This window comes from Vigna unguiculata, chromosome 4 (genome assembly GCF_037176805.1).
Source record: "Vigna unguiculata cultivar grain cowpea cultivar isolate G323 ecotype 2 chromosome 4, ASM3717680v1, whole genome shotgun sequence".
NCBI lineage: Eukaryota > Viridiplantae > Streptophyta > Magnoliopsida > Fabales > Fabaceae > Vigna > Vigna unguiculata.
The window spans coordinates 14,820,565-14,838,601 of record NC_140795.1 but is presented as its reverse complement, the minus strand read 5'-3'; the positions used below and the strand labels follow the sequence as shown (position 1 = coordinate 14,838,601).

At 36.8% G+C, this 18,037-nt stretch overlaps 1 protein-coding gene across 1 annotated transcript; it reads right to left on the bottom strand.

The window, feature by feature from the left end:
* Positions 1 to 9,331: 9,331 nt before the first annotated feature.
* Positions 9,332 to 9,835, bottom strand: LOC146886837 (uncharacterized). Its single transcript, XM_085671896.1, has one exon. The coding sequence runs from the start codon at positions 9,833 to 9,835 to the stop codon at positions 9,332 to 9,334; it is 504 nt and encodes a 167-aa protein (XP_085528022.1).
* Positions 9,836 to 18,037: the final 8,202 nt, after the last annotated feature.

Sequence of the window (18,037 nt, the reverse complement as noted above, 5' to 3'; positions counted from 1 at the left end):
TTTTTAACCTTTTAATCTTTGTAAGTTATTTTAAATATCATTATCATTAATTGCGTTAATAGTTTTTTCTTGAAAGGGACCTAATGGAGGCATCTTTTCAAAAGTTGGGACTCAATTTACATTTTTTTAAAAATGGGTGCCAAACTGACACATCTAAATGAAAGTTTGTACCATCCAACTAGTTAAATCATCTTTTAAAAAGCCATTCAACAGATTAAAAGACCATTTAAGATGTTGAAAAATAATTCAAAAGATTAAAAGACACAAACAAGACCTTATACATCTATACAATGCTAAATGGTCTACAATATGAATTCCAATATTCAAACTTGTTTTCTTCATGAATAAACCAGATGTACCACACGTACATGAAGCTTGATCAACATGTGAAATAACATATCTTCACATCTTCATCAATTTAAGCATGGTTTGAACATGTTCCAAGGCAATGGCTTCATGTATCTTCATCAAATCTTGAAAAACCAAATCATCAAGATAAGCTTCATGTGCCATCTAAGCATCATCTTCCATTCTTTGCTTAAGCTTGTGAATCTGAAAAATGTTTCCAGAAACAGTACACACAAGATAACAAACACACACAAATTCAGATGCTCCCTCTGTCAATAGTATGGGTTTAACACCCTAGGTGGATATTACTTATTAAAAGAAAATTTATAATTTAAAAAAAATCCAATAACGCGGGAATATTTAAAAAACACATTAAATGTTTCTAAAACCAATAACCAAAAGTCATAAGTAAACTATTACAAGTTTCAAATACCAAAGTTAACATAAAAGAGTTATAAAGTTTCACGCGTTTCGTATCCTCACACAAGAGTACATCAAATATGAACCTTCACGTCCGTATTAATCACGCATTTCCAACTCCATTATGAACCTCCCAGCTCGTAATTCATCCAAGCATATCCCAGACCAAAGCCCTCACAACAAACCATGCAAAAAAACTATAGATTCACCTTTCCCCTACACTATCACCTGACCTGCCTAATCGCCGACACGCGACATTTTAATGCAGACTACCTAGCGGTCACAACTCACTGGTAGCATGAAACTCCTGGTTTTTAAGGGATCCAAAACAGTGTCCAACCATCAACCATGCAAGACAAAGATCCAGAATATCACCATACACATGCATATAACCTAGTATGACTCATTTGTACAACCACACATCACATTCGCAACAATGGTATCCACATATATATATATATATATATATATATATATATATATATATATACATACATTCAATAATAAGGCTATCCCTTCATGTGAATTAAGAAAGGAAAACTAATGTTCCATGAGAACTCATAACAGAACCCACCTCCAACTAATGCCACATTGAACATACCACCAAAACAATAATTGCAACATTCCATTTAATCCAATGCATCATAGCAAAACCAAAATTTAGCATCACTACATGTTCATGCACTCAAACATAGGATCACATTAATTGCAACATGAATTTAACAAGGGATTATTCATGCTTTTAGTGAATTCAAAACTAGTCACCACATAAGGCCATAACTCATGCATAATTCCAATTAAACCCCAAAGCAATCTCCAACTTGTGCCTCACACAATCAACCACAAAGGCTTGCTAGTTAGTGGTTGTTGCCTGGGTGCAAGCGAAGTACCGACAAGCGATGCATTAGGTTTTGGGTAAAAACCTAGATTTTCGTGCACCTGCAAGAACCCTAAAATTTCCCACCATGTGATCCAGTCATTAAAGACCACAAATTCACCCCTAATTATGTTTACAAACTCAACACATGGCCCATTTAACTCAATTTCATAGAATATCACACATTTTCACACAATTTAACTCATCCCCAATCCCTCATGAACCCTAATAATAACTCATAATACAATTCATTCAATTTCAGTCACCATAGTGACATTCAAAACAATATATGTAAGACCCGTGAAATTTAATTAATTAAATAATTAATTAATTAATAAATACGGGTAGTGGAAGCCTTTATGACATTTAATTCTGACATGTATGACGTGGAAAAGTATTAGTTCAACTGGTTGAGAGTACTTTATTGTGTGAAAGGACTTAGGTTCAAGTCCTATGTATGCTAATTGTGTGTTATTTAAATTATTATTATTTTAATAATGTGTTGGATCATGAGGAGTGATAATATAATTAAGAATTATCACGATACATGAATTGGTTGAATGGTTGTGTATTGAGTTAGCATTGGCATGTTATGGGTTTGAATCATGGTGACTCCAAACTAAAATTTCTTTTTGCCAAAATTTCTTTTGGCATGAAGGTGAAAGGGCAGAGAAACCCTAGCTGACAATGGGTAGCCATGGAAGGCTGGAAAACAACCACTAATGGACCTTGAATGGTAATTAAACTCTAGTTAATGGCAATTTTCGTTTTTGAATATATGGTGATTAATCAAGTGAATTTACAGTAAGAGAGAGAAGGAAACTGATGTGACCCCAACAAGCCCAAGCTCAAGTGCATCAACAAGCCCAAGCCCATATCAAGGCCCAATCACTAGAAGCATGATGAGAAAGATTCACATGGGCCTCTCACAAGATGATCAAGTCAATCATGGGCTTTTTACATTATTTACATGGGCTAAAGAAATCTCTAAAATATGAGATGATGCATGAAGGAAGTAGTCTAGATTTAAATTGGGCCATTGTTTAGGCTTTCCTTTCAATAAAAGCTAGAACACTTGTTGGGATCATTTGGGCCGAGCCCAATGTGCCACCTTTGGCCAAGAGTTACTAGAGTGGCTCTCCTTTTGGATGCAAGCAAAGCATGAACTAAGCAAGGAGCATGTGATGGAAGCATGGTGTGTGTGACTTGGGCAAGGAGAGTGTGATACGCCACTTGGCACCATCTAGACTCATCTACTACATCACATGGTCTACAATCAAGCTTCTTTTCCAAGCTACATTTGCATTTCATCTTTGTTGCATTTTCTCTTTATTTGGCCGGCCATGTGCCTATAAATAGAGCCACTCAAATATTGTAAAGGTTACTCTTGAATTGCTAATAGATGCTAGTGTTTGAGATCACTCCACACTTCTATTAATTTGAGAGCACACATGGCTAACCTTCTCCTTCATCTCCTCTAGCCACCTTCCATACCATAGCTCCACTTCTACTCTTCATCTTCACCAAATTCTCCATTTCCGAGAGCAACCTTTCTCTAATTCTCCAAATTCCGCTGCACTTCATCTTCTCCTCAACATTCTCCATGGATTTCCTCCCTCTCCTACTCCAAGGACGTCCATCAGAAACATAGGGAGAAAACTTAGGGCAGTTTGGGGAATCATCTGAAATTGCATTTTGAGCACAGAGAAGCTGCATTTTCATGAGGATTGAGGGTTGTTCCTGGAAGAGCCATTGTTGACTAAGAGGAAGCTTTAGATTCTCAAGTTTAAGTAAGGATTCCAGGTTAGGGGAGTTAGACTACTTTATTTTGACTCGTGTTGTTATTATTGCATGCTTGATTGAGTATCTAGATGCCTGAATTGTGATAAAACTATGCAATTTCACATTTTTTGAAATTTTCCTGAAACCCCTAGTGGGCCTTCAAAGCCGCTAGGCGACCCATACCCATTCTGTCTGTTTCTGGGTTCCAGATGAGGAACCGCCTGGCATTACGAGCCTGACCGCCAGGCGACACATGTATGTCAACCCAATTTCTAGGTTTTTGAATGAAGGGCCTGGTGGTGATGATCAAGCCGCTAGGTGACGCGAGCAGTATGTCTAGATTTTTATATTTTATTGGTTATGAGCGGATTTTCAATCAGGAAATGAGTAAGTCGTTCAGTTGTAGGCTATTGGAGGCTAAAATTGTTGAATTCGCTTGAGATTGGAAGTGAATAGGATAAAATTTGAGATGAACAAATTTTAGGATTGGCAGATTGGGGATTTTTATGATTAGAGTACAATTTTAGTAAATTTGTAATGGAACCATGCTAGATATAGTTAAGTTTGAAAATCGATGTCACAACGATTATGCTTGTACCGCACCGAACCATTTTAACCAAGTAATAACAATAAACGATCACCATACCTACACGTGAAATCATTCTAGTAACCGGTCTACGCTAACCTAAACCTAACTAGCCTGAACCGGCAACCTAAGATACCAAAAGGAATGAACCACCTAGGACAGCATATGAGTGCTAGCGGCACAAGCCGCCAAAGGAAGTACTCGATTTAGACCGACCACTTTAAAATACTCAGTAAAATCAAAGACCCCCTAATATCTAGTAGCTCCCCAATAGTCAAGACTAAGCCCAAGCCCACCTATCACCCCAAGCCCACCTATGACCCAAACCATGGGATGGGCAAACATAATTAATAATCTATAAATATACATGGACCCCACAAATTAAAGGTACGCATTCATTACTCCATTAATAACCTGATTTGACTTTTTGAGAGCTTTGGCTGACTTAAGCTTCGGAGTCCCTTCTGCAGGTAACCCCTCCCGGGTCCAAGCCGATATCTACTAGATGGGAAGAGGCCAATCTTGGAGATAACGGATATATAGGTAAGGTGACACTTGTGCCTAACAGATCTTATTTGTTCTCTACAGGAACAATGCTCATGTGCAAAAAAGTGAAGATAGGCAGAGGAAAGTATCAAAAAACTGTAGGAGGGTAATGCAGGTGCAAAAATTCTGGGAATTTACCAATACTGCATGCACCGCATGGAGGCACTAGGCTTGCCGCCAGGTGCCATTACACAAGCCTGGATCTTTACATGGTCGTGGGTGTTACTGATGGTTCAGGACTTTTGGTGAATCAGGTTCGTGCGACTTGTGAAGTTGGATGTAGTAATTGGATAAAAGCATTGGTGATGATATGTAGGAGTTAGAAGTGTGAATTCTGTGATTTGGATGGAAAGATAATGTCATTGTAGTGTAATAGGAGTTGCAGTTCGAGTGGAAATATGTGTTGTATAACTTGTTGTGGTATCAGTCATAATAAGAGGTTGCTAGAGTATATGTGGGATTGTAAGATCAATTGGATTTTCCGATTTGGAAGAATGAGGTAAACATGACTAGGCTATGGTTGTTATGCCATATGAAGTTGGTGGAGACTTAGTTAACAATTGGATAATTAATAGAGGGTAAGGGCATGAAGCTAACAGTGGCATATTTTGATTTAGCAATGTTGAACTTAAGACAGTTTATTAAATTGTAAACTTAGGTTGGGGAACCTAATTGGAATTAAGAACCTTGGTAACAAGTGAATTTCTTGCGAGCTAAAGTGATTAATTGAGGGAGTTTCATTGCTAGTTTTGGTGTTATGGTTAGAGTGCAAACTGTCATGTGTACCTTTAAACTAGTAAAGCGTGAGTACTGGTGCAGCGCCTGGCGGTAAGAATCAGACCACCAGGCGACAACTACAAAGCAGTGGGCTATGGAATAAAGTGGCGCCTGGCGGTGAGGGAGGTTCCGCTAGCCGATGTCTACAAGTTTGTGGTTTTTTGGGTGCGTGGTGCTTGGCGGTATGCGTCCCCCGCCAGGTGGTCTAGATGCCTGTTGCGCTTTGCTTCTTGTGAGCAGTGCTAGGCAATATTGGTGAGGCAAAGGTTCTTTGCTTGCTTTGATGTGTGTGATCTATAATGTTTTAGTGATATCTTAAAGGTCGGCTTGCTGGTGTTCCTTGAGTTGAGGCTTAAAACATATCCCTTGAGTTCTGGCTCGGGATAGGGGCTAAGCACGTGGCATTCCTTGAGTTGTGGCTTAGAATGGAATCTCTTGAGTTGTGGCTCGGGATGGCGGATGAACATGAGGAACTCTTGAGTTGTGACTCGGGTTGGCGAGTGTTGCCGATGTGAGTGTGCACGTTGTGGCGTGTACGGATGCTGACGAGTATTAAGCTAACGAGTTTGGTAGTCTTGGTGCATCACAAATGTTATTTGTATTGGGAACTCCACCATGCGTTACGGAGTGTGGTCTGTAGCATGGTTTCTCGCACGTGCTCTACCAGTTGTGGCCGGTAGGTGTGGCAGCAAGACATCTTGAGGTACTCATTAGAAGGCATGTGATTCCTTTGGTATATTTCTACTGATATATAAATGTCTTATATATATGATTGTTTGATTTAGCCCACCCTATCTCCTTGTGTTTGGCGATGATCGTGTACACGATACACGGGAGTAGATAATGTTACAGGTGGATCTGGTGAGCGTAGAGCCGAAGCGTGGGCTAGCCTGGGAGATTTTTTATATCGTTGTTTTATTATGAATTTTACAGAATTGTAATCTTTGGTTTATATGAATATGGATTTGTTTATAATTGAGTTTATAAATTATAGTTTTGAGACACTTTATACTGTAATAAAGTTTTAAATTTTCCATGTTTTTGGGAAATGATGTTATAATGAATGACGCGTAATTATTATTTTCTTTATTTTATTATTAAAATCTGTAATATTCGGACGAGATGTTACAATATATATATTCAACAACAAGCATAGAGAGTACAAGGCACCCATATTATCACAAATTTTTGACAAAATCGCTTGGCGGACATTCAATGTCGCTAGGTTGTTCTTGAAAGAAACCTAAAAATTGGGTTTAAGCAGCGTGAGTCACCTGTGGGCCTTCATTGTCGCTAATAGTTTTTGGGCATAAACCTAGAAACTTTGAGAAATTGCGTGAAATGAAAAAGAATCATGCAATCAGGCTCTAACATACCATGAAACACGTAAATTAAATGAAAACATGAAGTACAACTCCTCTTACTTGGATTTTCCGCCACCAAAAGCACTCCTAGTGCTCACACAAAACAGTCCTCTATCCTCTCCTTAGATCAGACCTTGTGCTCACCCAACTCTCCCTACTCAACCACACAAATTGTTTGCTCTTTCCTCTCAATAATTCACCCCTTCCTCTACCCTTTTCAGCCCTAAAAATAATTAAAATAATAAAAAAACGGAATTAAGGATTAATGGCCATCAAATGCCATTACATGGAAGTTTCTGTCCACTTAATTACCTCTCTAGCTTCCCTAAAATCAGCTACAGTTTTTTGTAGTTCTCAACAACTTAACAAAAGTAATACCACGTGAAAAGAAGAACTATTTAGCGTTGCCAATATTTAAATTCACATCCACGCAATTTCCAAGCATATGCACAACCATCAAGCCATCACATGTTTCATGCTATTTCATGCACATAAACCAATACAAGGGCACACCATATGTTTATGCATATTTCCAAAAATAAAATAAAATCAATAACACACTATTGGCATACGCAGTATTCAAACCCAAAACCTCTCAACACCACTCAACACGCTCAACCACTTATACTATCATTGTTGCTTTGTTATGATTGACCATTTAATTCCTTTAAATTTATCTCCAATCGCCCAATTATTGATAATTAAATATTTATTTATATTTAATTTTCTCGAGTCTTACAATGTGTTCCATCTAAAATGTAATTTGGCATTTTCTTTAAATTTGGCATTTTCTAAAATTTTCCTGAGTCTTACAATGTGTTCCTTTAAATTCCAATTTTAATGTTCCAATTTAATTTGGATTCATCAAACAAAAGTAAAGAAATTAAGAATACAAACAAAGGATAATTTGTCATTAATCATAGCACACGATACATTGCAACAAAAACAGAAATAGAGAAGAAAACATAAAAAATGATATAATCAACAAACTGAATTAAAAATCAATCGATTGAAAAACTACAGAACACATAACGAAGCAACACAACAAAATGAATGGAACACATGATCCTAAAGGCCAACACACTTAATCATCCTTGGGATTATTTTTTGTCTAGAATGAAGTCAGCAGATCATGAAGGCCACGGATTTGGCCATCCTAATCATTGAGCTTCTCATTGCAAAAGGTGTGATGTGCATCTTGAGACACATTGAGTTCATGTTGTTGGTGCAACACCATCCTCTCAAAAGGGGGTGGTGTGTTGGTTTGGCAGATTCAAATTCGAATTCCAACACAAAATTAAGAAAAGGTAATTGCGAAAATTAATTAAACAAGTCTGAAACGTATTGATTCCTTGATTTCAATGAAATTCCTCCAATCATAGGTTACAAAAATAATTATTCTATCCACTTTACTCTTATGAAACTCGAAATTAACCATCTACGCAAAGATTAACACGAGTTCATTGGGCAATTATGCAGAGCACACATCATTCAACTTGTCACACACAGATTATGCAACTATGACAGAACCAAAACTCAGTAAGCATGAATAAGGGGCTATAAAAGTGCAGAAAACGTTAAACCATGATTAAGCATCACTAAATTTCGTATTCATTCAAATAAGCATGAATTGAACAAGATGAAGAGCAAACTGGAACAAAAATGCACTACAAAACAACAACCTCATGGTCTTATTTTATTTCTTCAAGGAATCAATACAAAAAACTTAGCAAGCCATAGAAATGGAGCAACACATCAATGCAAAATGAATATTATTCATGGAAAGTGAGACACTGAGTCAAAATGGAAAATAATCAAACCAAAATATGAAACCCTAGGCTAGGTAATGCTCTAATACGAACAAAAACGTGAATAATTGTTGTTTCTTCAATGGGTCTCCAATGGAGGCTCTCGAAAACGTGCCAAAACAGAATGGGGAAGAAGAAAGTTGTCCCAAAAACCCTAACCCCGCTAAAACTCGTGGTCACATCACCATCGTTGCACTTATTTACAAAAATATCATTATGAGGTGTAGGATTACAAAAATGCCATACCGGGTAAAATAACTAAGAATAACTTGACATATAATGAAAAAGCAAGGATATTAGTCCACAAAACAACCAACAACTCATCCTCCAAGATTGAAGTAAGTGTTCAAAAGAGGAAAAATAAAGCAATTTTTTTTCAATGTTCCATAAAACACATCAATTGAAAGAAAAAAAATAAAAACTTAACACAAATTAACAAACAAGAAACAAACAACAGACTCCTTCCCACACTTAAAGTACACATTGTGTCAATGTGGCTCAAACACAAGATCAGATAATCAAAACGTAGTAGATGGACCTGAACAAGTGCAATGAATGTAAGGAAGGAGAAAGAAAACTCCCTGGATCATAGTGAAACACAAGTGGGATCAAGTAGGGAAGTCTCCTCCATAACAATATCCACCAAAGTAGGGTTGCTGACAACCAACAAACTCCTTCCTAACTATGGAGCTATCATGGAATCTCTTAGTCTTATCTTTGTAGAACATAGAGTTCTCATATGCTTCTAGACGAATATCATCGAACTCATGCAATTGCAGCTACCTTTCTTCCCCAACTTGATCGAGTGAGAAGTTACATGATTTCACAGTGTAGTAGGCTCGGTGCTCTCCACTAGTAGGTGGCATGACTTACCAAAGATAACCCAATAGGGAGACATCCCTACAGGTGCCTTATAAGCTGTCCTGTGAGCCCAAAGAGCATCCTCAAGTTTGTTGCTCCATTCTTTTTGGTTGGGCTGTACAATCTTCTCCCAGATCTGCTTAATCTCTCTGTTTGAGATCTCAACGTGTCCATTAGTTTGGGGTGATATGGTGTAGATATTTTGTGCACATTCCCACACTTCCAAAGCAAAGTCCCCATGGGTGCCCTGATCAGTGATGATAGCTTTGGGAATTCCAAACCTGCAAAATATGTGAGACATGGCAAAGTCAACAACAACCCAAGCATCATTAGTTCTTGTGGCTTTAATTTCCATCCATTTTGAAACATAATCATAATCAAGCAAGATGTAAGTGAAACCAAAAAAGACAAGGAAAGGGCCCGTGAAATCTATACCCCAAACATCAAAGACCTCATAAAACAACATGGGTTGTTAAGGCATCTATTGTCTTCAAGAAATGGCCATTCTTGCTCGTTGGTATTGCTCACATGTGCTATAAATCCTCCATGCATCCTTGAAGATGGTGGACCAGTAAAACCCACAATCTAGCACCTTATGAGTTGTCCTTTGTGTGCCAAGCTGACCACCAGGTATAGATGAATGACACAAAATGAAGGACCGAGTCAATCTCATGGTCCGGAATGCATCTCCTGTGATATGATCCCAATAAGCCTAAGCCCAAATGCATCAACAAGTCTAAGCCCACCTCGAGGCCCAATTCCTAGAAGCATGATGAAGAAGATCCATATGGTCCTCTCACAAGATGATCAAGTCAATCATGGGCTTTTCACTTTATTCATATGGGCCAAATAAATCTACAAAATATGAGTTGATGCATGGAAGGCCATAGATTATATTTAAATTGGGCCATTCTTTAGGCTTTGCTTTCAATAAAATAAGTTAGCACATTTTGAAACAATTGGACCGAGGCCAATTTGCTCTTTTGGCCGAGAATCCTTAGCTCTCTCTACACTTGGATGCAAGCAAAGCATGAACCAATCAAGGAGAATGTGATGGTAGCATGGAGCGTGTGACTTGGGCAAGGAGAGTGTGACATGCCACTTAGCATCATCAAGACTCATCTCCTACATCACATGGTCTCCAATCAAGCTTCTCCTCCAAGCTACATTTGCATTACATCTTTGTTGCATTGGCTTCTCATTTGGCCGGCCATGTGCCCATAAATAGAGCCATTCAACTATTGTAATGGTTACTCTTGAATTTGCTAATAGATGCTACTGTTGAGATCATTCCATATTTTTATTAATTTGAGAGTATACATGGCTATCCTTCTCCTTCATCTCCTCTAGCCACCTTCCATACCATAGCACGACTTCTACTCTTCATCTTCACCAAAAACCTCCATTGTCGATAGTATCCTATGGATTTATCATCAATTTTGCTGCATTTCATCTCCTTTTTGTTGTCCTCCATGGATTTCCTTCCATTTCTCCATCAAGGACGTCCATCAATTGGTATCAGAGCCATCCAAGCCTTTGGTGCATCCATCCTCTTGGTTTGGGTAAGGTTCTTGGTTCATGCTTGTGTTTTGTTGTTAATTTTTGTGTTGTTCTTCTTCTCCACTATTTTTCTTCTAGTTTTTGTTGTTTTCTTCATGATTTTGTTGCTTTACACCATTTGTCATTGAGGCTACATGAATCTCCATTGATTCATCTTGTAGTACTCCTTGCTTCATTGGTGCAAATTCGTTTTCCAGCACTTGTTCTTTGGTTCTTTGAGTTTTATTCATTTTTATTCAGTGAATTCAATTTTTCTTTGCATTTTATCATTCCAGTTATGTTTAAGTCATGTTCTATGGTTTGTTTGTTTTTAATTCAAAATTTCCACTGTTTAAATTCCTTACTGTTTTCTTTGGTTGATTTTTCGAGCCACATCTCACAACAAAAACACTATGATCCTTCATGGTGGTGTGTGGATGTTTAAGGCCTGAATTCTCACTATTTTTCATCCATTTCACAGATTGGATTCATGTTTTTGGGTGTCTAAGAAGTTCTCTATGTTCATGCTTGATTTTAGTTCATAGTCAAGTTCTTTAACAATGCTTTCCATAGAACATCTTCTCCAATTTTAGAGAGCAACTCTGCTCCAATTTTCCTCTGTTTTCCAGTAAATCACTACACGCACGGTCTCTATTTTTGATTTATTGTGAGTAACTTAGTGCACCAAAATTCGATCTGATTTTTTCCTTATTTAGCTAACATCTAGAAGAAAAATGCAAAAAAAGAATCATTCAAAAATGTTGAGTACAAAAAAAATGAAAAATCGTGCAAGTTGAGGCTTATGTTTCCGTTTTCTGTCACTACAGTTTTCGAAATTCAGTGTTCCATTGTTGTTTTGTGCGTGTTTGTGTGTTTTTAGTGCTCGTTTTCACTTGAATTTTGGCTTGTGTATGAGCTCTATATTGCTTCATTATTGATTTGCTTTGAAGTTAATTCATTATTTCATTTGCTACCGCTTTGCAATGAGTACTTCAGCCATATGTTGAGCACTTTTGTTTGCTATTTTTTGTTATTTTTCTTTTATCTATTCTAGTGCATTTCTAGGTTCCTTTTGTGATGCTTGCTTTTATTTTCCAACCTTTAACTTCTTGCTTGTCACTTCTTGAATCTCCTTCTAATCATGTTTCATTTCAATTCTCTTTTGGTTTAGCATTTCTAATTAGCTTTTCTTGTTTTCTCCTTTGTTTGGGTTCATATACTTGACTCTTGGTTATTGGTTGTGATTGATGATGCTATGAAGTTTAGAATGGTTCCTATGATTTGGTAGCATCTTAGGTGGTGGATATTGAAGTAGAATTTTAGCTTGTGTTCTTATCCTTTTCCTCACCTATTGATAGTTTTGGAACTATTCATTTGAGAGTGTGTGTGTTAACTCCATTGCTTGGTATAGTTTTCTTGCTGTTTTGTTTTTTTGGTGCAGGTTTGGTGGCTGTTTTGGCCTTAAAACCGAGACTATAGTTGTTGTTTTATACTTCATTTTGGTAGCCTAAGGTGCTTACAAGTGCCTTACTTGGTGGTGGTCTTTGTTCAAATCAAAATGAGGCTACAAGCCAAGCTCTTGGCTCTTGATTTTGTGCAAATTGGCACCACTTTGGCAGCACATTTGGAGTGGCATTATTTCTTATTTTTGGCTTTATTTCTTTATACTTTGTACTTCTTTTTGGCACATCTTATTTGGTACCATTTTGAAGCCTCTTTTAGGCATCAAAATTTGAGATATTAAGTGGCTTGAGGTTGCTTCATTTTGAGTAACAAATTAGTGAATCAAAATTGCTTTCAAGTTCTCAATTGTATCTGTGGCCTACTTTGGTGTCTCAGGGAACCAAAGGTGTTCAATCCCATCTCCTAAGTAGAACCTTTTTCATTCTATAGTGCATCGTTTTTAGTAAGTGAGTGTGTTGAAAGTTCTAAGTGCTTTCCCACCTTGATTTTAGGCCGCATAGTTAGACACTTAGTGGTTTAAATTTGTGAGACCAAAGTTTCTAAATTTTTGCCATTTAGGGGTCCGTTTTTAGTGTTAATCTTTTCTTTTCTTTGAGTCTTGTTTGTGTTTGTTTGTGCTTAGTGTCTCAAGTGATTCTATTTACTTAGCCTTAGAAAATTGTGTGATCTTTGAAACCTTTTGCAAGTACATCTTGGAAAGGATTGGCCTTGGTACTTAAGAAGTCTTTTAGACTCACCTCGCTTAACCTGGAGGTCTACTTGTGCTTGGTTTCTTCTTTCACCATTTGTTAAGGTTTCTAAGTTCTTTTTATCACCATGAATACATATTCTACTTATAGTTCTAGGTTGCATAAGCATAGTAGTAATGCGTTGCATCATACCATTCATAGTGACATTCCATTCAATGCGTTGCATCATACCATTCATAATGGTTACTCTTGAATTTGTTACTAGATGCTAGTGTTGAGATCACTCCACACTTTTATTAATTTGAGAGCATACATGGCTATCCTTCTCCTTCATCTCCTCTAGCCACCTTCCATACCATAGCACCACTTCTACTCTTCATCTTCACCAAAAACCTCCATTACCGAGAGGATCCTATGGATTTATCATCAATTCCGCTGCATTTCATCTCCTTCTTGCTGCCCTCCATGGATTTCCTTCCATTTCTCCATCAAGGACGTTCATCATCCTGGTAACTCGGTCACTGCACAACTTCCACAAATATGGGTCATCCCAAATATAATACTTAGCATTGCTCTTGAGTTTATCACATTGAGCTTTGGTGAGTGGAAGAAGCAAAGAGTGGCAACAAACTTTCATCGGGAAAGTCATCCCCGATCAGTGAAGCATCATCAGCAAACCTCTTTATGATGCTTAAATGGTCTACAACCAAATTCTATACTCTGCTCCTATCACAGATCTCCAAATCAAACTCTTAGAGCCAAAGCATCCATCTAATCAACTTAGGCTTCCACTACGCCTTCTTTAATAGAAACATTAGAGATGCATGATTAGTAAAAACAACGACACGAGAACCAAAAAAATATGATCTAAACTTCTCAAGGGCAGAAACAATTGGAAGAAGTTCTTTCTCTGTCGTGGTGAAGTTCCCTTAGGCAGCATCTAACGTCCTAAAGGCATAGTAGATGAATTAGGGCTTCTTATCAATCTTTTGTGCTAAGACAACTTCCAAGGCCTAATTTGATACATAGCATCCTTCATCGAAGATGAAGTTAACATCTTTCTACAACAACTTGGATAGTGGGAGGGCCCTCTTGCTAAAGTCCTGGATAAAGCGCTTGTAAAACCTTAAATGGCAAAGAAAATAACGAATCTCTCAAACAAAAGAGGGGTAAGGTAACTATGAAATAACAAAATTCTTGGTTGGGTCTACTTTTATGCCCTTACTTGAAATGATATGCGCCAAAACTATACCCTGTTCTACCATGAAATTGGAACTTCTAAAAATTTAGAACAAGGTTAGTTTGGATGCACCTATTTAGAACTCTATCTAAGCTATCTAAACATGCATCAAAAGACGATCCATACACAGTAAAATCATCCATAAACACCTCTATGTAATTTTCAAGAAAATCATTCAATATGCTAAGCATGCACCGCTGGAATGTGCCAAGGACATTGCATTGGCCAAAAGGCATCTTCCTTTAGGTAAAAGTGCCAAAGGGGCAGGTGAATGTGGTTTTTTCCTGATCCTCAGGTGCAATATGAATTTGAAAATAACAGGAAAACTATCAAGAAATTAATAATGAGATTTACTTGCTAAGCACTCAAGCATCTAGTCAATAAATGGCAAGGGGAAGTGGTCTTTCTTGGTTGCTTGATTGAGCCTCCTGTAGTCGATGCAAACTCTCCAACTGTTTTGCACCTTGGTTGGGATCAACTCATCCCTTTAATTCTTCACTATAGTAAGGCTTGTTTTTTTTGGTACAACATTGATAGGGCTGACCCACTAATTGTCTCAAATAGGGTAGATGATCCTAACTTGTAGAAGCTTGGTCACCTCCTTCTTTACAACATCAAGGATGACAGGGTTGAGTCACCTCTGTGTCTGTCTCACTAGCTTGGTTCCATCCTCCAATAATATCTTGTGCATGCACTTGGATGGGCTACTACCAGGAATGTTAGCCAATCTCCACCCAATAGCCTTCATGTGCTTCCTGAGCACTTGCAACAATCTCTACTCTTGTTCAACAGTGAGGGAGGTAGATATGATCACAAGTAGTCTCTCCTCATCCTCCAAGTATACATACTTAAGGTTGTCTAGTAGAGCTTCTAACTTTGGAGTGTTGGGTGTTGGCTGATAGTAGGAACCTATTGGAGGGGAAAAGTGGTTCCACAGCCCGTAACTCAACATGAAAATCAGATGCATATGTACTTCTTGCAACATGGTTAGTGCGTTCTGGCTGTGTAATATCTAAATCAACTGGTACAACATCATTGAGTCAAACTCAGAATCAATATCATAATCAAAATCAGAATCAGTATCAGAAGAAATGCACGAAATTCAGACAACTTAGACATAGGGTAGGTTGTAGGTTTTTGTTTGTCTGCATGCATAAGTGTGATGCCCTAGTGATCTATTTTCATAATAACTTAGGATTATGAAATGCTATGTATGAAATGCCCTGGTGATGCTTATCTATCGCCTAGTGGAGCAACAAAGATTCATGTGCAGAATTCAAATTTCTTCACCTACGAAAAATCGAAAGCACAAGAAACACGACCCACTCATCCAAATGCACGAACATTCACCCATTCATGCTTCCCACATCTATACATGCTCAATTAAATTTAACCAAATATGACATCGCAAACCTTTTCTTTGTACAAAAAGTTTGAAAGATGAAGGCTGTTAATGCTGAAGGAAAGTCCAGTTACTATTTTTATAATTTTATAGTTGGTTCATGTGCACTCAACTTAAAACAAAGTCAACCAAAAAATCCAATGACATTTTATGTTGGCAGAAAAGCATTATTGGTGTCGTAAAGAAGAATCTAGCTTGTAAAGAAGAATCTCTGGATTTTATATTATACAAAAAGTCTAAAACAAAAAGGTAGTTAGTGCTAAAGGTAATTCTAGATATGTTTTTACCATTATGGGCTTGTCTAACGTGCATGAAATTTATAACATAATGAACTAAATAACCTAATGACATTGCATGGTCACAAAAAAGCATTAGTTGTATCCCAAAAAACTATGTCACACTGGAATTTATTTTGTACAAGAAGTTTGAAATAGGAAAACAATTACTACGAGAGGGAAATTCAGTTAAGGTAGTGACATTCCATGTTGGTAGAAATCCATTATTGTTTCCCTAAACAAGTATTTTACTATGGACTTTATATTTGGTCCAAAAAGTTTGAAAAATAAAGCTGATTACTGCTGAACATAAATGCAGTGATTTATTTTATCATTATTGTTTGCTAATGAGGAATTTATTAGATTCTACCAAACTAAAAATTACCATATTTCTAATACACTATTAATTTTCATTATTTGGTTGGCCAACTCAATGTTGAATTACACTACGAAACAAAATTTTAAATGTCATTTCAACACCACAATATCAATGACTACAATAAGTTCCTTTTTGTGTACAACTATGTGTCTTTTTCTTTGTAAGATTTTAAGGATGTCCTTATTCAATTGTTAGATTTTTCTTTGGTCATGAAGAAAACGGATTGAAACAGTGTGCAAAATGCTAAAAAACACTCCAAAAGTGTGGAAAATGAGAGGAAAACGAAAATTCCAATTTGGTGCTCTCTAAAAACGTAAAAATGGAGTGTGGGGGAGAAGATGGTGGCTGCCCATGAGAAAGATGACCTAAAACTCGTGGTCACATCACCATTTCTACATATTTATAAAACTGCCAGTCTGCCACTCATAATTACAAAAAATGCCACTATGGACTAAAAATGGGGGCCTAGTGACGTGGACAAGCTAAATGGCGTGGCGTAGACATGACAATGATGTGGAAACTCTCTCTTCATCTTAAGATTAGTGTCCAAGCTCCAAAATTTGCTCCACAAAATACCTAAAAATAATTATAAGTAGAGATTAGACCAATTAATTTCAAACTACTCAAACTTCGAAAAAATGGCCCAATGAAGCCCAATTGAGGAAAATGCACTAACAGAAGACAATTAAGCATTAAACAACCCTCAAGATGAGCACAAAAAGGCAGTGGAATAAGGGAAAATAATGACTCATCATCAATCTTAAGAACTAAATTTGAGAAGGTTTATTTGTTGTTGACACAGTCTGTACAAGGTAGAAAAACACTTGTCTGTTATTTATAAAGTATATAAATACCCTGGGTTAACTCCAAGAAAAATAGCAAACTTGACATCAATCGCTATATGAGAATGTTATGTTGGATAGTTTATGTTTCATTCATGTTCATACATGCATTTGTGCCATAAAAAGATTTCCTTTGGGTTTACCTTCCCTTACTTTAATATTACTCCATTTCTATGTTAGTATTTTTTTTTAAAAGATACTAAACACTTATACAAAAAAAATACGGTACAAACTACCTAAAACCATAAAATTTGCATCCAAAAAACACTGAAATATCTCACACACAATCATAAAGTAATAACATAATCATAATAAATCTATTAAGAGTGACACATAGAGGCATGCTCTACATTCATCAATAGGTAAATAGGAAACTTTCGGAGAATAAAAAGAAACTTGATGTATGAAATCATTCCATCCATGTGGCCTTCTAATTGCATGCATGTGCCTGCTACGACAATGATTCTTTTTCTAGAATTTTTTTAACGATGAAGTTTATAATTAAGTCTATGTAATAAGTGTACAAAAATTAAAAATAATAACTAAAAGTAAATTTAAAGGTATTATTTTATACTATGGATAATAAAAGTATAATAAAACGAGAGTTGATGTAAATATATCATTTATTTGTTGAGCTAGTAAGATGGCTTTTAAAAAAATTACAGAGAAGGTAGAGGTGGTGAAATACGTGACACTAATCAAGTTCAAAAAACAAAGGGTTGCAATTTGGCGAAATGCTTGATTTCTTACATAAGATATAACATTATTGACCATTTAGAAACGATCAAATGATTGATTTACTATGAAGAAGATATAACAATATTGACCATCTAGAAAT

Coding starts and splice junctions, on each gene's coding strand:
- LOC146886837 (XM_085671896.1), bottom strand. CDS start 9,835: ATGTTGTTTTATGAGGTCTTTGATGTTTGGGGTATAGATTTCACGGGC.